The 23,194-nt window shown below is 33.2% G+C and overlaps 5 protein-coding genes across 5 annotated transcripts; 2 read left to right on the top strand and 3 right to left on the bottom strand.

Moving 5' to 3' along the window:
- Positions 1–1,288: 1,288 nt before the first annotated feature.
- On the bottom strand, positions 1,289–4,304 carry LOC100776019 (peroxidase superfamily protein). Its single transcript, NM_001354788.1, has 4 exons — positions 3,979–4,304; positions 2,794–2,982; positions 2,496–2,658; positions 1,289–1,870 (listed from the first exon to the last, which is right to left on the bottom strand). The coding sequence occupies exons 1-4, from the start codon at positions 4,228–4,230 to the stop codon at positions 1,491–1,493; spliced, it is 984 nt and encodes a 327-aa protein (NP_001341717.1). The 5' UTR covers positions 4,231–4,304; the 3' UTR covers positions 1,289–1,490.
- Positions 4,305–9,441: 5,137 nt separating this feature from the next.
- LOC100793400 (PHD finger protein At1g33420) lies at positions 9,442–14,439 on the bottom strand. The gene is made up of 5 exons (XM_006606339.4): positions 13,648–14,439; positions 12,620–12,746; positions 11,732–11,947; positions 10,746–11,360; positions 9,442–10,567 (listed from the first exon to the last, which is right to left on the bottom strand). Exons 1-5 carry the CDS (start codon positions 13,979–13,981, stop codon positions 9,736–9,738), a joined length of 2,124 nt encoding a protein of 707 aa, XP_006606402.1. The 5' UTR covers positions 13,982–14,439; the 3' UTR covers positions 9,442–9,735.
- A 2,136-nt stretch (positions 14,440–16,575) lies between these two features.
- LOC100775473 (pheophytinase, chloroplastic) lies at positions 16,576–21,763 on the top strand. The gene is made up of 7 exons (XM_003556361.5): positions 16,576–17,224; positions 18,216–18,327; positions 18,439–18,532; positions 18,660–18,837; positions 18,915–18,984; positions 19,063–19,705; positions 20,778–21,763. Exons 1-6 carry the CDS (start codon positions 16,803–16,805, stop codon positions 19,375–19,377), a joined length of 1,191 nt encoding a protein of 396 aa, XP_003556409.1. The 5' UTR covers positions 16,576–16,802; the 3' UTR covers positions 19,378–19,705; positions 20,778–21,763.
- Positions 20,876–21,668, top strand: HSP22.0 (22.0 kDa class IV heat shock protein). The gene has a single exon (NM_001249657.3). It carries the CDS (start codon positions 20,973–20,975, stop codon positions 21,549–21,551), a length of 579 nt encoding a protein of 192 aa, NP_001236586.2. The 5' UTR covers positions 20,876–20,972; the 3' UTR covers positions 21,552–21,668.
- A 7-nt stretch (positions 21,764–21,770) lies between the features above and the next one.
- On the bottom strand, positions 21,771–23,178 carry LOC100792875 (isoflavone-7-O-methyltransferase 6). Its single transcript, XM_014773016.2, has one exon. It carries the CDS (start codon positions 22,969–22,971, stop codon positions 22,513–22,515), a length of 459 nt encoding a protein of 152 aa, XP_014628502.1. The 5' UTR covers positions 22,972–23,178; the 3' UTR covers positions 21,771–22,512.
- Positions 23,179–23,194: the final 16 nt, after the last annotated feature.

Below are 23,194 nucleotides of genomic sequence, written 5' to 3'. Positions count from 1 at the left end.
TCTGCAATTTTTTAATTTATTTTTACCTTCTTTCCTCTAACTAGCCCACGGTAATATAGAAAATGACTAATAAATGTTGATTATTCTTTAACTTTGCAAATGATTAATTAAAACCAATTGGTCAAAGTATATAAACCTAAAGTGTTTTTATTTTGGTCAAAATATACAATTCAAGTCTTAGATCATTACTTCCTGTACCTATAATAATTAGAGGTGCAATAAGCAACAACCTAAGTCTTATAGTTCAAATGATTCCAACTCAATAATTACTTAGTGCATTAATTTATTTGATTTGATGCATCCCAATTGTATTACAATTGTCCAATCCATAATGCAATTGGAGTGCACCAAAGCAAATATGTTGACACGTTAAGTAATTATCTTTCAACTTAGGTACAAAGCCTTCATGGCTATTGCATCCTCCACTTTCACTATTATATTTTGCACCTCCTCCTATTGTATTTTGGAAAATTTGTTTTAAAATGCAAATTTTTATTTTGGCATAGACTTTTGGAAATGGAATTGGAGGTGCAGGAAACAAAAGCCAGTCTCCATGCAAGCCGAAGCCCAAAAACTCTTTTTAAAGTCCAAAATGTTATTTTCAAGCCCAATGCCAAAATCCTTACGGAGGCCGTCTCTCCATGTCTATACTATATATACATCTTTATTGACAGCAACGGCAATTGGATATATAGTTTTAGCAATATAGACATTTGATTAAGATAAGTGCGAGATTCTCGAAATTTTTCGAAAGAGACGCTTTAACAAGACATTTTTTGGATTGCTAGTCATTTGTCAAGTTCTGAATCGCTTTGTATGATAGAATCATAAAAGGGCTCAAAGAAACACTTAGGGACACCATATTTGACAGATTTTCAAATTGAGAAACATCACTCAAATTATGTCCACCCAAATGAATGAATATATCATTCTTACGGAAGAAATCCATATCTTCATATATCCCAGCAGCAAAATTGAAGAGACTAATTAAATTTTTATATGAATTTGTTTATGGGGATATTATATACTTAGTTATTTAACTCAAGCATTCTTTAATTTTTTCACACACACCAAAAAAAAAATAACTTTTGAAAATAAATCAATCTAGTCAGGGCTGACAAATAGAAAGTGAGATCCAAAATAAAATTGAGTAATTTTTTTTATTTTAAATAAAAAAGTTATTTGTCAAACTTTTTTACTTACCAAACTAATAAATATTTTTTTGTGTGGATCTAAAACTTTAGTTATTTTATCTTTATACTAATGAGATCTTGAAAGCCATTGATGAGTTACTTCCACACCACATATATAGGAAATATATTGATGATTAAGGATTACAACTAGAAATGTTAATACACCCAACGGATACAAAATAGAGCTAGGTACTAGTTAAGCATACACATTTATACATATACTATGCATGCAATGTACTTTTAACTAGTGTTTGGAGTTTGCCTTAAAGCTAAAACCATCACAAACCCTCAATTGATTCAGTTTATTTTGCGGCAATTTTCTCTTACTTCACCGTTGGAATTGTCTTTGACATCAAGCAGGCCCATCTTGACCATAGCTTGTTGGAAATCAAAGAAGAACATGGCTTGGTTGAATGCATAAGCATTCACAAAGTTCCTGGTTCTGGGGCTATTGTAGAGTGTTTGGTCTGATGTAAGAACCCCATTTCTCCTCAACAAAGCGTTGAAGTAAACGTTGTCAAAATCGTTGCTCGTGGCATCGAATGGCTGCGGTGCGTTGTCGCCGGAACTGCATGTTCTCGCTAGTGTCTTGGCAAATTGTGCATCCAAAGTTGGATCCACTTGTTTCAATCGGTTCTTGAAAGAAGCACACCTTGCCACTCCTAGTGTATGAGCCCCTGCATATGTGAGCCAAGTGCCCAACATCTCATTAGTTAATTTGTTTTTAGACTGTATATGTGATTAAATAATGACATGTTTCTACTTTCTAGCTAGTGAATTGGTAAAGTGCTTGTTACATGGGTTTCTATCATTTCCATGCATCCTGGATATGGGTACAACCGTACAAGTCTACAAGTTATACAAGCTGGTTTTTAGTAACCATGCATGTTTGATGTTACCAATTGAAATTTTGACAAACCTTTAGCCATATATTAGTGATAAGGCCAAAGGGTGACAAAATGAATGGATCGGATAAATTTTAATCCGAATCCTAAATGTGCTGATTCATTAAAATTCAACTTTCAATTGGCTAAAAGGATTCATTTATCATCCCAAATTAGTGACATTATTAAAGTCTTTAAACTTTTTTTCCATCAACTGGTTACATAGTTAACAGATGATGTAACGAGATTCTATCAAATTAAACCTATACATATTTAATAAAATAGGAAAAGAATTAAACATATATAAGGCTAACCAAAGCCGGTACTGAAAGCTTTATTGATTTTGAAATAAGTTTACAATGAAATTATTCAACATAAAAAGATAGCAAAACTTATAAATATATAGGCGAGTGCTTACCAGAGAGGGCAACCATCTCTTGTGCAGAAAAACCACGTTGACCAAACGACTTAATGAGCTCAGAGGCATTGAAAGTAGGGAATGGCAAATTGATAGTATCCTCAATTTTGGATCTTCTTCCATCCTTTCTTCCTTTAGGTATGTCATACACTGGGCCTCCAGCCTGTTCATATTTCATAATCATAATCAATTTCAAGCCACGTTACATCAATAAACTACTTCATTGCACCACAAAAGAGAAAAAGGGAAATTAGTTACAAAGAAAACAGTAATGTATTATTTAAGTTGAATATCTTACAAAGAAAACTGCATCTCTAGCAGCCATGGCAAGAATATCAGCGCATGAAACCACCCCAGGGCATTGTCTTTCAAGCTCTTCTTTGATGGCATCTATGACTTCAAAGCCTCTCAGGCTCAAATTCCCTGGAGAATCCTTTTCTGCTGTATTATCCTTAGTGGAGTCAATCAGAACAGAGCCATCGCATCCCTAATACCAAAATAATAAGCAATTTTGATGCATGTGTCAATACTCTGAAGTACTATATAATAATGTGGATATGCAACTATTTAATCCGGTTTGTCCTTTGTTGAAACACATGCACAACACTACATCTTTCAGTGGTGAACATTGTAGCGACAAGAAATAGTTGAGTAACCACTTTCACGTATTGGCCACTCATATATTCTAAGAAATAATATAGTGTACGTATGTAGTTCTCAAAGATTAATTATATTTGCACTATATCTTTAGAAACTCTGTTGCAGACTCGTTTGAATTATTTAAAAATTATAGTGAAACTAAAGTGCTATACTGTTATTTAATGACTTACACTAAAACTTGTGATAATAAAATATTATTAAGAGAGTATGACGTAGAAGGCAGATTGGAGGCTATATTTTTCAAATTATATTGCTAGAATAATGATACTTCTTTTTTTTTGGGTGTATGAGTAAAAGAAAGATATAGATTTTTTTTATAGTTATAATAATAGAGAGACAAATAAAAAAATAAATGAGATGAAAATGAGGTAAAAATGGAGTGGAAGAGAAAACGGGTGTATATTTAGTATTTTTCGTATTGCTATATATTAACCGCAGCTGTAAATACAATCAAATATTAGTTATTTTTTTATTTATTTTTTCTTATGAGAAATTATTAAGTGGTCTAGAATTATCGTTTACTTATTTATTGATTTCAATTAATTTTTACATGACATATATAAGTTTTTTAATTTATGATTTTTGTTTCCTTTTTTACACACATCAATTTTATATCCAATAGGATTAGCAACTCGATTTCAACCTTTTCATATGCAATTTATTCCCTTTTTAAAAGAAACCATACACTATTTAAAAATGCAACTACAATTAAAAATGACAAAATCTCTTTTCCCTTTAAAACATGCAAAGTGTGCTAGTACATCCATATGTGAGTGAACTTTCTGTACTGAGTGAGTGTGTGAGAGAGAGAGAGAGAAGAAACCTCAATGAAGCAGTCGTGAAAGTGCATTCTAATCAGACCAGCTGCTAGGGTGGGATCATCCTGCAAAGCTCTGTTGACAATGTTCTTAACAACAGGTTCAACAAAAGGACAAGAGCTCATCAAGTAGTAATTCGTGTTTAAGCCATATTGTCCGTAACTGTAGCCATATGCAAACACCTCAATTAGCAAAAACACTGTAAGCAAATTAGCCATGACCACCTTTAAAGGCCTCACAGATGATTTGTACAACATTTTGAAAAAACACAGACACTTATATATAGGTTGTGTACGTAGTGAGAGGAATACTGAAGTTGGGTTTGTGATATGTAATACCCAAAAATTAAGAGCCTTATATAGTGGGGAATAGTTGGCAAACTACATAGTGGGGGATGGGATAGTGTACACATGAAAATGCAAAAAATGATTGAAAAAGGAGTTGGCCAAAATTTAGAAAGAAAAATTTAAAAGGAAATAGAAAGTTGATCAAGATAGTGGTTTGCCCTTTAATTATTATTTAATATTTAGCCCGGAACAATAATGCTTTTAATTTCTCGAATCCTATACCTAATCACACATTGGTCAATAAAATGTTGTGAAATTAATTAATAAAACTATATGAAAGTTGATTGCATGTAAGTTGACACGTAAGGAATTTCACATTCGGTGACTGTCGAATGTGCATGAGCCAGATCGACAAGACGACGCACTCATGTAGTTACAATAATATTGAAGAACCTCGAATTCGATCCGTAAAATTAATGATGAAAACCTTTGAAAGACGACGTTGAAACTCAGAAACAACATAAGATAAGGAGGAAAAAATTGACGAGTAGAAAAGAGATAAGAGTCATAACCAAAATTGAGATATGTTTTATCTAGATTCGTAGGAGCACTGTGAATGCACATCAATAGAGTATTGCAAGTCAACTTGATATTAGAATGGTGGAGTCGAAATTGACTGATGACACGAGATAATAATTGTTAAGTTTTTATACTTTTTCAATAATAAATTATTAGATCTATATATATCTTTTTTGGTAATTCTTTTTCGATAGTGACAAATTAAGTTTATATTAAGAATAGACGACTATGAATGAGTTTTTGAATATGAGTCAGGCATTTTAGTCCTTAAGATTTAAATGTTAATCTTAACTTTACACAATATGTTGTTCACTTTACTCTCTTTACTCTCTTTTTTAATGTAAAACAACAGTTTTTTTTAAGGATTATATGTGTAAAATAACAGTACAAAACAAATTAAAGAAAAAAGAACTAAAATGAATGGTTTTTTGTAAAGTCAAAGACAAATTAAAGTTGTTTAAAATTTATTAACTAAAATACCTTAATTATACACAATCTCGAGCATTCATTTATAAGTTTACTTATTCTATTAAACTAAGTAAACTAGTAATGTTTGTTTAGGGACGTGTACGGTATAGTGAAAGAAAAAGACGTAAACAACTCAAAAACTTAAATATTAAAATTTAATATGTCAAAGAAGTTGTGTTTTGACTTGGAAAGCACCTAGCAGCATAAGGACACCCATAATTTAATATGTCAAACATGTGCTGAAATGTATAAGCACCAACAGCCTTCTTCACACCCATATAATTTTGTTTTTGAGGGACTCACACCCATATAATTATGAGTTTAATTTCCTTATACATAAAAAAAAAAACTTATACTCTATTAATGTTGTCTATAGGGTGAGTTTTGAGAGAAGACAAACCAATAATATTATTCATACTCTAGCAAAGGCATCATGTTTTACGCTTGTATAGTCAGTACTTTGATAATATTCCTATTTGTATTGAATCTTTGATTAGGAATGAAAAGTCCTAATTATATTTCCTTTAAAAAAAAGAAACTTATACTCTCAATTAATAGAAAATAGTTTACATTATTTTAAAATATCATATATGTTATGTTTAGAGTATAAATATAAGGTAAAGTTTCACATTTAAAAAGAATAAAAAGATTAAATACCATATAAATAAATAAAAAATTATAAACCTGAATCTTAAGATTAAATTAAAATATGATGTCAAATTTATTTATATAATTATTCATGATTCATTAGTAAAAAAATTTATGTTAATTTACCTCTTCGATTACACAACAATAGTGTTATTTAATAAAAAATTTATTAACTTTTATAAAAATCTATTAAGCTAACAATACATACATAGCTATTTCAAATGCTATCTATTACAAGGTTTTTCATCTTCTCATTTTTTAGGTGTGAAACTAAACTGATCGAGAGTAGTGTCCCTGGACCCTAAACCTAAAATGTATTTTAATTGACATTACAGGACCGCCTATATACGTTGAACTTTCTGAACTTATTTCCAAATTTTATGCTTGAAAGTTCATCAACTCATGTGTATTATCATCTGATTATTTGTCCATTATGTGATAAATTAATTAGCTGGAATTGGGTCTAACGTAATTTAGTCAAAACTAAATCTGACTAAGTGGGGTCGTTAATTAAGAAGGTTCATGCAGCTAGCTGGTTGCCATTGAGATTTCTGAGAGAGAAAGAGTACAAAATATGAATGTCGTCCAATTTTTGTGCGAAAGTGGGACGAAACTTCATAATGAAAAAGAAGGGAATATTATCCAACATGAAGCAAGACTTTTTTAGTATTTTGCATCCTTGTGTTTGCAAGTGCTGTAGGCACGTTTGTTATGTTAGTGCTCTCACTCCAAGCCTGCTGCTTACTTTGCAAAGCATTAATTTGCTTACGTGCAAAGCAGAGCTTGAGCTTGGTAGGCTGTGGTCATTATAATGCCATCTTGAATTTTCAATTATTCTAGTATTTTAACACGTGAATTGCATAAAATATTTTATATAAAACTCAAATATGCAATAAATAATTTTAAAATATAAATTATATTTTACATTTATAAGAAAAGTGATATAATGTTATTTTAATTATTGATCATTTTTCTAAAAAAATATTTGAAATTTAACATAGAATTAAAAATGATAGATGGAAAGATATTAGAAGTTAAGAAAAATTCTTATAAATATTTTTGTTGAAGAATGGCAGCTAAAAACGTTTTTGTTCAAGATAAATATTATAATTTATATATATAAAAGATTAAATATTAATATTACTATTTTAAATTCCTACTAAAATATTATTAAGGAACATCAATTACATTTTATTAAATATTTTGATTTCTTTAAAATAAAATATTAAATAAATTTTATGTTTTTCATAAAATGTATACTTTTTTATGATAATTTGTTTTGCTTTAAATCGTTAATACTTTCATTTTCTTTCTTTTTGGGATTTTTAATATTTTTCGTTTTCCTTATCGTTTTGTTTTGTTTTTCTCCCTTTTCTTTTTGAATTTTACATAATTTATCTATGAAAATCATTTTAAATTTTAAAATTTTTAATTTGAAATCTTTTTAAAAAAAGATAAAGAAAATAAAATAAAATAAAGTAAGATAAAGTTAAGTGTGTAATTTTAGTCTCTAAAATATTATATTTGTACAATTTAATTAGTCCTTAAAATATCACCATTGTGTAATTTTGATCTTCTAATACTACCAACATGTTAGCACATGTGTAATATGTTGTGACATCTATCACATCAGTGTGTTAGGATCATGTTATTGCTAACATGTTATATGAATAATTTTTGTTAAAAAAATTAGAGTCTAATTTAATGGTGAACCCATATTGCTCAATTTCAAAAACATTGAAATCAAATGTGTATTAAAAAAAATTGGAGACCAAAATTGCTAAACTGAAAAAATTATATAAGAACCAAATTAGATCTAAGTCTAATGATTTTCATTGATGTGGTGCTAACAATGAAATGATAAATGATATGACGCTGATGCAGGGAATGTCACATATCTTGATGTGTTAATGATATAATTGGATGACGTGGAATATGAAAATAAATTATCAAAATGTTAAAGATGATATTAAAATCTCTTCCTAAAATTCATTGATAACACTTAACGACTAGATTAATAGGTTTCTTTAATGCATTAATGAAGTTATAATATATAAACTACAATGGAACCAAACACTGCACATATTTTTACTACAACTAAATAATAAAAAAATTATACTCCCTTCATCTTTAATTATAAGACATTATTAATTAGTTTATGCATATTAAGAGAGTTGAGAAATTTAATTATTAAATTAAATTTATTTGTAATTATAATATTTTTTAAAAATTATCCTTAAATAATTAATGTTCAAAAAGAGAATAATAGGAGTGAAATTTTATTTTTTAAATCATTTTTCAATCCTCGTAAGAGAGAAAGAAAGAAACAATTCTTAGTAATTACTCTCTATGTTTCACTTTAAATGATGTTTTAGCAATATATATATATATATATATATATATATATATATATATATATATATTTCACTTTATATGACGTTTTACAAAATCAATGAAATCAATGAAATATTAATTATTTTTCCATGAAATACCCTAAGTGGAAATAGTTGTTACTAAATAATTAATTAGTGAGATAAAGATTATATTAAAGAGTTACATGATATATTTTATGAAATATAATATATTAATTACATTTCTTGTCATTTATGGACTACATAGATTAAGAATATTTTTGTCAAAAAATAGTTATCGTAAGGAATAATTAGAAAAAAAAATCTTATAATAAAAGACATGTTTATGTCTTATACAATAGGAACGAGCAGAGTAATATATGCATTATTAGTATTAATAATTTTATTGACAAATTAATACTTAAACAAGTAATAGTATTGAATATGAACATAAATATGTTAAAATAAGGTCAATTGAAAATATGATATAAATATTGAGTATTTAATTTACAATTTTTGTCATTGGAATCTATATTTATATCATATATTTTAATTACTTATTACACCGATTAGATTTAAAAAAAATAAATAATAAGAATAAAAAATAATTTTATAAGAGTTGCTATTTAAATAAGCATTAGATTATCACTTTCATTTAAGTTATCAAAGAAATCCATTAATCTAGTAGTTAAGTCATTTGTGTTGATGTTAGAGTTAAGAATAACAATCTCATCTTTACTATTTAGAAAATTTATGTTCTTATGTTATTGTCACATCACAAAACCATATCACCAACACATTAACATTCTAATAAGTGTCATGTTAGAAAAAACCACTAACCTAAATGATATTCACATTTTAATTTAAATACTAAACAACATATATTTATTATATTTTATTATTTATTATTTCAGATTACTTAATATTATGTTTAAAAAAATTAAAATCTTTATCATTTCAATAGCCCATTCAGTTTTAATGTCCTTGATCACAAGGTATAAAATACAAAGATTATCAACAATAAAAGAAAATGAAGAGATGCCTTGTAAAACCTATTTAACCAACTTTCCAAAATTACACCGTAATAAAGAAAAATTATTGAAATAGAAATGTGTTGTCAGAAGACCATAATCACTTTTAGCATAAAAAGAAGACCCATAATCATTAGAATTCGCTCTAAATTTACCAAGAAGCTCCTTTTGAACAGAAGAAAAGAAAGTTGAATACTCTCACTACCCCCGTCCACATCTTTCAGTTAGTACTATATATACACACAATAAACAACCGAAGGTAGAACCTGCTGAAATATGAACAAGACATGCCCCATCCCTGAACCTACTACCTCTAAGGCCTATCTGTGTTATGTACATGTTCTTTCAGGCCAAAGCAAAAAAAAAAGGAGCTTTTCATACACATCTAATCTGACTAATCAAATAACATCAGATGGCACTGGCAAGCCGTTTCTGAAGCAACTACTACCACTAACGTTAGTCACGGTCTCATCTTTGCAGTGCCCACTACATTTGAGTTTTGATTCACAGTTTTGGCATTTCAGGCAAACAAAACGAGCTGGAACAGGATCAGTATCATGGATGTCAGAACACCTGGTGTGTCGCCACACTCCACATATATCACACGCCAACATTCTCTCTCCATCATCGTCCTTGGCCCCGCAGCTGCAATCTACAGTCCACCTCTCAAGTCCCCTTTCCATTCGGAACTTGCTCAACCCATTCTTCCCGATGCATCTTCCTCGGACACAAACTACATCTCTCGATCCTAACAAGAGCTTGACCTGGGTGGAATCGTCGACACCGCTATAACCATGTAGCCCATCAACTTGAAGTCTTCTGAACCTTAGATATACATCTTGAAAAGCATTTGCTGCTTGATTCTTAAGCTCAGCCACCGTGGCATTCAGGGGCAGCACAACTAATTCTGGTGGAGTTATAGCTTCTGAATCTTCAAATTCATCTACAAGTTCAACATGACATGAGAGGCGAAACATCTGCGAATCTGACAATGGCCACATCTCAGGATTATAATCTTTTACAAACTGCTTGCAGTCAAAAAGCTTCTGAGCTGAGTTCATTGCAAGAGTCCTTGTCCCTGCTTCATAGTTTACCATCATCTGAGGATGAAGCAAAGAGTCGTATAAATATCTCAAGCATTGTAGGAGGTTTTCTTCAGATGGATACTTCGAGCCCAGAGAATTATTCTTTGCTAAAATTCCATAGCAAGCACCAGTTGCAGCCTCAAGTCTAAAGCAAATAAAATACCACAAATCCACAATATCAGAACCGATTCACATGATCACATCACATAAAGCAGAAGAGAATCTTGCAAATAATACAAATATATAGCTTATAGCATCAATGCTTTGAAAAGAACATCCATACTTCAAGACAAGCAGTTATTATTATTAGATTGAAGTCTAACCTGAACTCATAAACTCCAGTTTGAGGATTGCATTGGCTATTAACAACCATTCCACCATAGACCATTTTTCCTCCCAGTTCTCCAAGGCAATAATCAAGCAGCTCTGGAGAGCCCAACTTGGAGGCTGCACCCCTAAGAGCACGCCAGCTCACCCACTTGGACTCAGACACTGCACACAGCACTCTGATCATGGCTTGCTCCACACGTTCAATGCCACTCTTATCCCATGACATTGACAGTCCAGAAGCATTAAAACAACGCTTCTTGCAGGTTGTCTCATCAACATTTGATGCAGTCTTGTGAGCATCACCAATCAAACCCATTATGAAACAAAAGAGGTCCCTTATATTTACAAGCTCGTGCTCTGACAAAGACTGGTAATATTTAATCATGTCCTCCACACGAGAGTTGGGCATCCGTCCGTGGGAAAAGGTGGACAAGGGTAGATTGGATAGGCTTTCAACAGCAGACTTGTATGCTTCATGAGTAAGACAATAGCTACCAGAGCCAAATTTATAACCCCAGTCACCATACCACGGATGTCCCTTCATAATGGCATGGAGCATGCGATACTCTATCCCATATTTCTTTGAAACATCCATCACACTAACTTTTCTGCCCACAACAAAAATGAAGAAAAAAAAGAGTTAACTCAGCTATATCCATATCCATATCCATATAAATTATATATAACCAAACCAATATTCTCCGATTTCAAAAGTTATTTCAAGACATCCAAAAGTTAAGTACTGTAAGACATCTCTCATCTTTAAAACAGGGTAGATTCTTATGTGACATGAAGTTTAATTTGAACAATCATTAATTTTTTAAGAAATGCTTCTGCATCATTCTTCCCCACCTCACTGCTAACTAGGTAATAGGAGTGTCATATAAAATAAGATATGATAGAAAGAATAAGCTCCAGGACAATTTTTGTATAAGTCAGAAAATAATAGAAATTAGCAATTACAATCAAGAATCCTAACCTGACTCCAAGAGTCTTGCATAGACGATCCCAGAAATCCATAATATGAATACCAGAAAGAAATCTAGAGCCCCCTTCTCTTCCATTAACCCGAAGAAGGTGCCCATATCCATTGGCATGGACTACTCCATGTAAAAGATGAGTTGTGTTTTCTAATTGGTGGTACACCCAGTCTTCGACGTCATCAGTGGTGGTCACATGGTTGCATGACTTGCATCTGAAGATAGAAAGAAAGCATTACCCAAAATGTAAGATCAAGGACGGCAGCATTGCATTGATCCAAAAATAAGCGTTGCTTAACATCATTTTGGTGATAATCTCTCTCAAACAACAATAACAAGGCAAATCCAAACATGCACTGTGCCTCAAACGAAAGGAAACTACCATCTCCTTCAGCATAAGGTGAAATTTCATACTAAGGCAATCCAAACATGCATTGATCCTCAATCGAAAGGAAACTACCCTCTCCTTCAGCATACGGTGAAATTTCATACTAACAGAACTACTTCACTCGTACTAAATTGAAATTAACTGAAGGATGATCAAAGACACAAAGCGCCAACAAGAAATGGGGATTCCATTTCAGCAATCAACCACATTAACTTAGAAAAATAACTCGGTAGCTATAATGTTTTCATTTAGAGAACGGCTAATTTTCAAGACTTTGATTCCCAAATTTGAATCTACAATCAAAGAAACAGTATGCGAATTAGTAGTAAATGGCCAGCAAAACATTGACAGAAATAAGAAAAGCAGAGACATAAATTTATTCGGGTATCAATTACTCTAGACAACAATTGAAAAGCAAAAAATATCCAAGAGACGACAAAGGTTACCATGAAACAGATTTAAAAAAAAACTGCTGCTTGGGTAGCACAAAGTTACTCACTTGGATTCTGACAAATGCAAGATGTCTCCACAGCACATACACGGCTTGTGGTACCCACCAATGGAGCTCCCATCGGCTTTGATTATAAAATGGTAACGTTTCCCGCACACTGGATGGCCGCTCCAACCTAAATAATAAATCCGTAAGTTTCAAATCAATGTAATAATAAATAGTACTAATATTTAACCAAAAAAATTGACAATCCACGCGAATGTCCTCATAAATATGAATTATAGGAAATAAATAAGTAAGAAATAAAAATCATGAACAGTAAACTAGGGAAGAGCATGATTACGAATTATGAGAATTATTATGATTTATCAAAAAGAACAGTATGCATCCAGATTCGTATGTGTGGCGCATGTCTTGAGAAGCACGTCAGTACTAACTAAGCAAAGTTGGACCACAACAATGGCTAAATATCTTAAATCTTAAATATATTAAATACTAATATTAACAAGATGACGACATAATCATAGCAGTCACGCAACAGAGACAGCCAAGAACATGTCCCACAAAATTATGACAGACACGTGGCAGTCTACATCCGTGCCACCTGTCCCACTTCTTATGGGCCCCACCAGCCACCTACCCCTTCTTTTCTTCTGATCTTCCAATATATCTCCTCTGGATCTTATCGTCACCAAATCAACGATACATTACACGTTCCACTTCGAGTTATTTATTAGTCATTAATCACTTTCCTTCTAATAATAATTCAATAACTGAATATTAATCATAGTTATAAACTTCATTATATTTATGATGATGATTAGGTTGGCAATTGAAGTAATGGAAATAATATAATAAATAAAAATAAAAATAAAAATAAAAATAAATAATAAAGGTCATATCGCGAAATGAACACGATAATTTCGGGGAATAGATTCCTTCTTTTCATTTTGCATGTTTTCAAGTAAGTTCATGATCGGGAACCGGGAGCCGAAGAGAAAGCTGAAAAAAGCGATAAAACCAAAGCGATTCATGCAAAAAAGAGAACCGGCTGAAGTACTGGCGAGTCAACTCACCGAAAACTCGGCACTGATCGCAGTAAACGGATCTGGATCTGGCGACATCCTCCTCGACGACGTCGAGGCACACCGCCGGCGCGTCGGGGCCCTCGGTGAGTTCGCCGACGCGGAAGACGATCTGCCACGTCAGCAGGTGCGGAAAGAGCGCCGACGGTGGCGGAAGCAGCGCGTGCTTCGTCAGAAAGGCGCGCACGTTGGAGCGGAACGGTCCGCCGGCGAAGTTCTCCGACTCGGCGAGCGCCGGCGTGGGGAACGTTAGGAAGTCGTAGAAGTCGGCGGTGACTCTCTTCTTCGCGGCGCGTTTGAGGCCCTTCCCTCCGCTCACGACCATGATGGAGGCGGAAACAGGCGCGTGGGGCGAGATCTCGAAGGAGAAAGGTCTGAAGCCTCTGGATCGGGTAGCGAGGAGAGGAATATGAGATCGGAATTTGGAGGTTGTAGAGAGAGAAATAGAGGGAACGATGGTTTCAGATTAGGGTTTGGATGGTGAGATTTGATGGTCGTCGTTGGATTAATCTGGGATCAGTATTTTTTGTATTTATTTATACACACAACACATTAAATTATTCTTACAGTCTTTGGAAAGAGGAAAAGGGGGGAAAAGAAATATTCGTTCTGGGCAATCGCGAGAAAACAGACTCTGTTTTGGAAAATTGGAAGAGAGAGAGAATTTCAGGGATCGGAAATCTTAGCCGTTAAAACCGACTTTACCGCCATCATAGGTCATGCATATTAGACCAAGTTTTTTTTCTTTCTTGAAAGTGAAAAAAAAGGGCAAACTTTTACTATTGTTAGAAGGTTTATATCCCAAGAGAGCTTGTTTAAAAAATGACTAGATGCATTGCATTTTTAGAAATAAAAATTGATAAAATGCATATCTTTCTTTTATTGAATTTGAGATAACATTTTATATTTTTTCTTTATTTGTAAACTTATCTTTTAAACATTATGTGTTCATGCATGCAAGAATTGAAATTGTTTGTCTTTATTTTTTTCATTTTTACTAAAAAGTGATGCATCATTAAAAACATTTTATTTCCCAGTTATTATTTTTTTTCACACTGTTCACATAATCACTGTCAATGTCCATTTTCAATTAAGAAATGAGAAAGGGAAAAAATGAAAATAATTAATAATTCAAAATATAAAAATATAAAAAATGGAAGTTTTTTTTTTTTGCTGATGATGATGATATTGATATAAAATCATTTTCATATATGATGATCAAATTTTTATTGCGACCATAAAATACTCAAAATAGGTATTGTGAGGAGGAAAAAAATAGCAAAAAAAATAATTAGAGTCCAATGGACTTATTTGTGTGTAGAATTAGACATTTGGTCTTTGGCACGTGGGCAACTCATTTAACCTCCCGTTTACACGTGTCACATACCAAAACATTAGTAGATCATTTAAGGCGTTTAATTCACTTATTAAAAGGGTTTGCCCGTAGTCTCTATTGGCCTACCACAAGCTTTTATAATAAGTTAATTTTTTTTAAAAATATGTTGGAGATAATAATGATTTAGAGTTAGAATCTAGTTTTAGTATGAATAATATTAATATTTACACGTTAAAAATTTATAGGTTTTCTATTGTAGTAATATATGATATTTAACATAGTGGGAGGGAGTCCATTTCTTTTGCCAGCACAGTTGTAGTGAATTAACGAAATAATGGGGGGGGGGGGGGGGGGTGAAAAGTTCTAACACTGTTGGGCTATGTTTCTTTTGTGAGAAAAAGAAAATCATCAATAAAATTCGACAATGCATAAATTTGTCTTAATTTTTTTTTTATGTGTTTCTAAAGTTGATTGCTAGCCAGCCTATTAGTTTGTCGATGGTGATGCTAGATACACCATCATTATTATTGATGCATCTAACCTTTTAAGTAAATGAACAAAAATGTCATTCACTCAAGTTAATCTGTATGAGTCATACGGATTATGTTTATTTGTACAAATCATACGGATTAATTTGATCCGTATATTTAAATTATACTTACGCATTACATAATTCATATATTTTATACGGATCATGTAATCTGTAAGTTTAATTTAAACATATAGATCAATCACAAACTCATGTACTTTTAATATAAGATAATTTTAGAATTAACAAAAAATACTGGGTGCACAAACAATAAAACTAGTGCACCTAGCAACACCATGTGATCGGTGCTGTTGTGAGTAGTTACACAAAATGAAGACCATTTATTTTACAGGCTTAATGGGCAGGTCATACGATTTGTGGGCTTATGCGAGTGTGCTCTTAAACGGGTGAGTTTGTCCATATATACACAACTCTACTTATGTGCAATAATCAAATTTCAAATATATAATATAAGATTTTATTATTAAATGTCTTTGAGTATGTTTATTATCCTAATTTATATTTCAAGTAAATAAATTATTGAATTTAGAAAAATAAATATAAAAGAAGTAAATATTTATTAAATATAATAATATCAGTATCTTGATTATTGTCTCATACCACAAAAGAAGTATTATTGAGGGCGTGGATCAATTTTTCTTTCTTGTAAATGTAAGCGCAAAAATCTCAAGCAAGAAACAAAAAATCGATCAGAAACTCAGTAGGATTTACATTAGCCAAAACGACATTAACAAAAAAAAGCAGGAATAAAATAAAAAAATTCTAATACTACCACTAAGAGAAAGGTATGATTCAACTAGTTCGGGATTAGTTTATCTTAATTAATGATCTTGAATTAAGTATAAGTATGTGATATATTGACGGACTAGGTACAGCAAAGGACAACCTTAACAGATGCATCACATATAATTTTGAGACATCATATGTAGAACTCTGAAAATTTAGACTCGTAAAGAAACAAGAACATAGGAATTACCGGGAAGGAAAGATTTGCACCAAACGGGGTAAGCAACCATGCTAATGAGTCTAATTACAATATCTTAACTTAAAACCTTAACAAATATTAAGTACATTTGTTCATCGATTTTTAAACTTGCATGATTATCAATTTTATCCTTTTTTTGTGTGACTTCTATATCCTTACGTTCCACGTCCACACATATCTTTGTGTGACAAAGCATAATATAACTATATAAGCCCATATGGGCCAGTTTATTGAAGACGCTCAAATTTCCCATTAACAAAAAACACAGCAAAGTGATGGAAGTGACAAGTGCTGTTCACCTTCACTCAGTTGGGTTTCTGCATTTACAGACACACGTTGAAAGGCTCAACGGTAGAGCTTTCTTCCTCTCCACAAGACCAAGAAAAGTGAAGGTTCATCTTCCTTGTCATCACCATCATCATCTAAACCACTTAAGCAATACCAACGGTATTGGTGCTTGCAGTGATAGAACAAGTGTTATACTCAACTCCACTTCTGTTACTTCCACAACTTCTTCTGCTGCGGGGTCCCTCTCTGAAGTGGAAAAGATAAAGCAGAAGTGCCTTACATGGCAGTGGAAGGGTCAATATTCCATCAACTACTTTGTTTCTTCTGATTCTCCTCAGCAGTTGCATGGCAGCCACCCTCCTCTCTTACTTGTTCATGGCTTCGGTGCCTCCATTCCTCACTGGCGCAGGTAATTTGCCACCATAACTTGTTCATATCTCCAAGTCTTATCACTTCTCATGTTGCTGTGTTCTCATCCACCCATTTTTGCTTTTTTCTTTTTTAGATATTATTTATCCTTGCTTATCACTTTCATATGGTACGTTGGTAGCCACATAAAAAAGGGATGATAAAAAATAATACTCTGTGATTAGTAATTGGATAGGCGCAATGGATTACTGCATCAAGAAGAAGCTGATAATATCACCCCCTTCCCTTAAATTATATCCCATAACATCGATTTATGAGCCAAATTAAAATTTGTTCAAATTTAGAACCTAATATATCGGAATTGTCAATCTCCCTTTTCTTAGCAACGGTGAAGAATCCCCTCCCTGTGTTCAAGTTCCTCCCTTTTCCAATTCCACTGGCAATCACCAGCTTCAAGTATCTGAAAGGCAGAAAGGGTTGACGAAGAAAAGAAGAAACTTTAGTATTGTGACCACTGACCATGTTAATTATAAGTTCTCATTGAGCTTGCATTAAATTGCTTTAGGAAATTTTTGGCAGGATATTCCGATTTCAATTTCCAGACCTTAAATCCTATCAGGATTCATTAGAATCTATAGGGAATCTGAGTATCCACTATCTCGGTTAAACTAGGACTGATGGAAAAAAATGCTGGAATGCTTGTACTTGTTAAGTTGGTAGTGATCTATCTGACCATATATTGAACTCTGGTTTTGAGTTCTTGACAGTTGACCCTCAAGCATATTCAATTCCAACTAAATGAATTTTCTTACTCAGTTAATGTGAGATTCTAATCAAGCATTTTTTGGTTACTATTGTAGTTTTTCTTTTTCTTTTTCCTCATATGATATAAATTCCATAATCAACATAAAACTTTTTCAACATAACAAATCCTCAAAAGTCACCTTTTTTTTCTTCTCATTTACTCTCTAACAATGTAGTCATCGAATTGAACCAGTAGGTAAGTATTTTTTGTTGTTTTTCTTCTTCAGGAATATCAGCACACTGGCCCAGAATTATACTGTTTATGCTATTGATCTTCTTGGTTTTGGGGCTTCAGATAAGCCTCCAGGCTTTCAATATACCATGGAAACATGGGCTCAGGTATTTATTTATTGAGGTTTTAATTGGAGATAAACTCTCCAGCTTTTTTGTGTGTGTGTGAAATTTCCAGCATTACAAACTCAACTTGTACCCGGTATTCACCGTAAACAGTTGATCTTGGATTTCTTGAATGAAGTTGTTCAGAAGCCAACTGTACTAATAGGAAACTCTGTTGGAAGCCTTGCTTGTGTCATTGCTGCCTCAGGTATGTTTGATTCGTCCCCTAGTTAATGGAGATGTAACCTAAATTTCTGTCAAACAGTTAAACATATAGAGAGTTTGCATCCGAAACTTCTTTTTTGCCTTATCTGTGAATTATAGTCTCCAACCAGATTCAAGTCAAACTCTTGTTAGAGGCATTGTGCTGTTAAATTGTGCTGGTGGCATGAATAACAAAGCAATTGTTGATGACTGGAGGATCAAGTTACTATTACCCTTGCTTTGGCTGATTGATTTTTTATTAAAGCAAAAGGGAATTGCCTCAGCAATTTTTGGGCGCGTTAAACAAAGGTATTCTCGTCAGGTTTGGCCATAATTTCCCTCAAATGTTTAAAGAGGAAATCTAAAATTGTAATGCTAATATGCAGAGAGAATTTAAGAAATGTTTTGAGTTCAGTGTATGGAAACAAGGAGTCTGTGGATGAAGAACTGGTGGAGGTACTAGTTGTTTTGTTCTTAATCTCCCTTTCTTAGACAACATTTACTTAAGAGTTTGCATTTTGATTCCATATGTAGATCATTAGGGAACCAGCTAATGCTCCAGGGGCCTTAGATGCATTTGTTTCCATTGTAACGGGCCCGCCGGGGCCCAATCCGGTGTTGTTGATGCCAAAAATCTCCTTGCCTGTTTTACTTTTATGGGGAGATAATGATCCCTTTACTCCAATTGATGGACCTGTTGGCAAGTACTTTTCTTCATTGCCTTCTCAAAAAGAAAATGTTAAACTTTTCTTGCTTGAAGGGGTTGGACATTGTCCCCATGATGACAGGCCTGACTTAGTACATGAAAAATTGCTTCCCTGGTTGGCCAGTATTTCAAATTCAGAGTAAAGTCTCAAGTACTCACTAGCTGCAACAGTTGTTGAAACCTTTCATCCATTAATCGGTGACTCTATCAGCCCCTTATATACCATCTGTATTGATTATTATGTTCATAATTTTATTTGTATTTATATTTACACTACAAATAGTCTTCGAAGATAGATTATGTTCAAAATACATGGTTATAACATTGTCTTCACCTTGATAAGTTTCTTCATTTTGTTCATTGATCTTAGACTCTTCTCAGATCCGTAACGCCGTTTATATGTAAAGTTTACCTCATCCATTTTATGCGCTCGACCTTATTAAGTGCTACCACAACAATACAAATCGGAAGGTAATGTTATATAACCTATATTCAAACAAAAATTAGGAATATAAACAAAGTTTGGCGCAATTAATAAATATTTGAGTACCTTAAGCATGCTCACAATATATTTTTTTTGTTTTGGAGTGTTGACAAGAATTTATTCCTTATCATGTATATGAAAAGAGGAATGTTATATACTACGAAATATTATTCTACGAATGAGACGAAATTCAACGGGAGAAGTTTTTAAATAAAATAGATTAAAAATAGTACTTATGGAGCGGTGCACAAATCAATCACTCCTCTTTCGCACAATGTTTCGTGCATAATGCTTTCGTAACATTGAGCATTTCTCATATGAAAAATACTTTGTTGACCGAGTAATGTCAATCATCTTTGCATTAATTTTTTAAAATAAATATTTTTAATAAAATAAATAATTTTTTTATGTGTTTGTCTAAATTACTTTTACTTAAAATAAACATTTTTCTATTTGCTTCATAAAAAAAAAACCATAGTAGTAAGTAGAGTATTGAACTATTGTTGAAAAACACTATTTTTAAAAAAATACTTATTTTAAAATTATTTCTTTTAAGTTTAATCAAATTCAACTTTAATCTTTCATGGTCGCCTTACTAGTATTAGGTATGGTATTGAACTATTGGTGATATTGGAGTAAAGTCCAACAGTGTGAATGTGTTAAAAAAATTACAAAAATAATCTGATCAAAGAAAGTATTAGGGAATCATTATTATGTGAAAAATGTTATATATTCTTTTAAATATATTTTTTTATTGGTTAAAATTTATAAAAAAAAATATAAATTTGTGTGATTACATATCTCATTTAATGAATCCTCTTTGATTTTGTGATTTTCAAAAAATTTCATCCGAATAAAAGGAGAGTCTGTGATACAAGGTGGAGTGTGTTAGAAAATATACTGGAGGATTCTTCTTATGATAACAAAATTAACACATGAAGCCTCTGGAACATGTTGGAAACTCTTGCACCCTCTTTACGGTTCCCAAATCATATTCCAAATTAACGTAGAACTTTCTTCATCTCTCTACACTGAAAACACATTCATTTCATTCTGTAGCATCCATATGGCATGGATTCTTCAAGAACCAGGCAAACTTTTGGCCACATTTGTCTCTCAACATGCTTTATATATGACAGACTTGCATTTATGGCGTCATCGCTTGCTTGAAGACACAAAATTTCAGTACCATAGTCCAACCAAGTCTATTCTACTATCCATCATTGTCTGCCACATCTTCCCTTAGTACTAGAAATGAGGCTACAACAACTCAACTTGTTCTTTCTGTTGCTTTGTGTTGCCAAAGCAAACGGGTCTCTGCTCCCATTCATGGATCCTCCCATCACTCTCTTGGCTGATCTCTGGTCCGATCGCTTCCCAGACCCGTTTCGCGTGCTGGAACATATTCCGTTTGGGGTTGACAAAGATGAAGCATCCATGGCCATGTCACCTGCTAGAGTGGACTGGAAGGAGACCCCAGAGGGGCATGTTATAATGCTGGACGTGCCGGGGCTGAAGAGAGAAGAGATAAAGGTAGAGGTGGAAGAGAATAGGGTGCTGAGAGTGAGTGGTGAAAGGAAGAAGGAGGAGGAGAAGAAGGGGGATCACTGGCACAGAGTGGAGAGATCCTATGGCAAGTTCTGGAGGCAGTTCAGGTTGCCACAAAATGTAGACTTGGATTCTGTCAAGGCCAAGCTGGAGAATGGGGTGCTCACTTTGACACTTGACAAGTTGTCACCTGGTAAGATCAAAGGTCCCAGGGTGGTCAGCATTGCTGGGGAGGATCACCAACAAGGTAATCTCAACAATGATGGGGCCAAGCAGGAGCTTTGAATTGCTGTTAAAATGATCATGTTATGTTAGTCCTTCTGAGTACTATCACCAAATGATCTGTGAGTATGTTTAATTTGTGAATAAAAGCGTTCCACCAAGACATTTCTGGTGGAAGGGGTTACTTATTGATCTTTGCTGGTGATGAGTGTGTGTGTGTCCAGTAATGTACAGGCTTTCCTATATCCTAATGAATGAGGAGTTTTCTTGTTCTATATTCTATATGATGTCTTGTAGTTTTATTTTCTTATGGAGCTAAAGGCCAAAACCCTGAGCTCACATCCTCACACCATGTCTCTGCAATATCACAATACAAGACCTGGCAAAAGAAATAGATATTAGAAGGCACACAAAAATAAAAGCCAAATGAAAAAAAATTAGCCACCTGAGATAATAAAAAAGAAGAGCTAGAATCATGTAACTGTGTAGACCCACAAACAACCCCTCCAATATGGCATCTTAGCTTTATTCAATTCACGACAAGCAAACTGTTAAATACATAACAACGATGTCTAAGGATGTTCATGTATATAACACACGTTGAGTGTGATACAGACATCATAAAAATGCATTAAGGATAGAGCTAAATCAGAGATCTAAAACCAAAGATGGGAAGTATTTTGTAGTGTTTGAATCCTGCTTCAGTGAAGACTTGTTTCCATTCTTCTTCAGTTCGCTCTTTTCCATTAAAGATGGTCCACATAGCTATATCCAAACTAAGCTTTGTTAGAGTCATATCCGGGTCATCTAGCTTCTCATTTATTATTGTATCTATGATAATCACTTTCCCTCTGTTGCCTTTGCTTGAAATAGAATATTTACACTTTTCCAGGATCTTTATGCAATTTTCCTCATTCCAGTCGTGTAAAATCCACTGGAAAGAAAGTAAAACTGGAAAAACAATTAAGAATTATGTCTCTATTATAGCAATATTCTTTTCCAAAACAAATCAGCAAATGGACACTTAGTAGATCTGCATCACACAATCATTTTTCAACTTAGGAAATGCGTCACAGATAATTCTGGCCGTGGTTCCAGTTCCACCACCAACATCCACGATGGGATCTAGCCCCTCAAAAACTGAAGTGCAATTTTTGAGTGCCAAGTCTACTATTCGGGAATCACTTGCCATAGCCTCATTGAAAAGCCTAAAATATTCAGGGTTTTTCTCAAAAAAAAATCTCCAACCGCTTGTTCCGTAGGCTGTCTCAAATACTGAAAGGTCCTCCCCTCGAATCCACTCCCCCAACTGATGGTATGTACTCGTCAGAAGTTGATCAGTATTCAACAGAACCATTGGAGATAAACAGTGATCACTGCCACTGACAAGAAGCTTTGAAGCAGAGGTGAGAGCATATGTTGGTTCATGATCTTCTTGTCTCTCATGGATATCAAATATTCCATTGTGTGCCAAAAAGCGCATGAACCGCTGCACAAAACAAGCCTTAGATGGTGGAATTTGGAGAGTAGAGACTAAGTTAGAAAGAGTAATGGGTTTGGCATGGTTCTGTATTATGTCTGGAATACCAAGTTGGACAGTCCAATTAAGAAACAGTTCTTAGGCAGTCAAATAACTTGAACTAGAGGCACTAGTCTTGGCAAAATTGTTAACATGCTTATGAATTTATCTTATCATGTTACGCTTT

Source organism: Glycine max, chromosome 20 (genome assembly GCF_000004515.6).
Source record: "Glycine max cultivar Williams 82 chromosome 20, Glycine_max_v4.0, whole genome shotgun sequence".
Taxonomy (NCBI): domain Eukaryota; kingdom Viridiplantae; phylum Streptophyta; class Magnoliopsida; order Fabales; family Fabaceae; genus Glycine; species Glycine max.
The sequence above is the reverse complement of the archived record's forward strand: the minus strand, read 5'-3'. Positions and strand labels throughout refer to the sequence as shown.

Excerpts from the sequence above, each read along its gene's own strand:
- LOC100792875 (XM_014773016.2), bottom strand. The coding sequence starts at position 22,971 with ATGCGCTTTTTGGCACACAATGGAATATTTGATATCCATGAGAGACAA.
- HSP22.0 (NM_001249657.3), top strand. The coding sequence starts at position 20,973 with ATGAGGCTACAACAACTCAACTTGTTCTTTCTGTTGCTTTGTGTTGCC.
- LOC100793400 (XM_006606339.4), bottom strand. The coding sequence starts at position 13,981 with ATGGTCGTGAGCGGAGGGAAGGGCCTCAAACGCGCCGCGAAGAAGAGA. Across the intron at positions 11,361-11,731 it reads TGCAAGACTCTTGGAGTCAG|AAAAGTTAGTGTGATGGATG; the intron begins GTTAGGATTCTT and ends TGTTGTGGGCAG. Across the intron at positions 10,568-10,745 it reads ACTGGAGTTTATGAGTTCAG|ACTTGAGGCTGCAACTGGTG; the intron begins GTTAGACTTCAA and ends TATTTGCTTTAG.
- LOC100775473 (XM_003556361.5), top strand. The coding sequence starts at position 16,803 with ATGGAAGTGACAAGTGCTGTTCACCTTCACTCAGTTGGGTTTCTGCAT. Across the intron at positions 17,225-18,215 it reads TCCATTCCTCACTGGCGCAG|GAATATCAGCACACTGGCCC; the intron begins GTAATTTGCCAC and ends TTTCTTCTTCAG. Across the intron at positions 18,533-18,659 it reads TTGTGTCATTGCTGCCTCAG|ATTCAAGTCAAACTCTTGTT; the intron begins GTATGTTTGATT and ends GTCTCCAACCAG.
- LOC100776019 (NM_001354788.1), bottom strand. The coding sequence starts at position 4,230 with ATGTTGTACAAATCATCTGTGAGGCCTTTAAAGGTGGTCATGGCTAAT. Across the intron at positions 2,983-3,978 it reads TTCACGACTGCTTCATTGAG|GGATGCGATGGCTCTGTTCT; the intron begins GTTTCTTCTCTC and ends TTTTGGTATTAG. Across the intron at positions 1,871-2,495 it reads AGAGATGGTTGCCCTCTCTG|GGGCTCATACACTAGGAGTG; the intron begins GTAAGCACTCGC and ends TCACATATGCAG.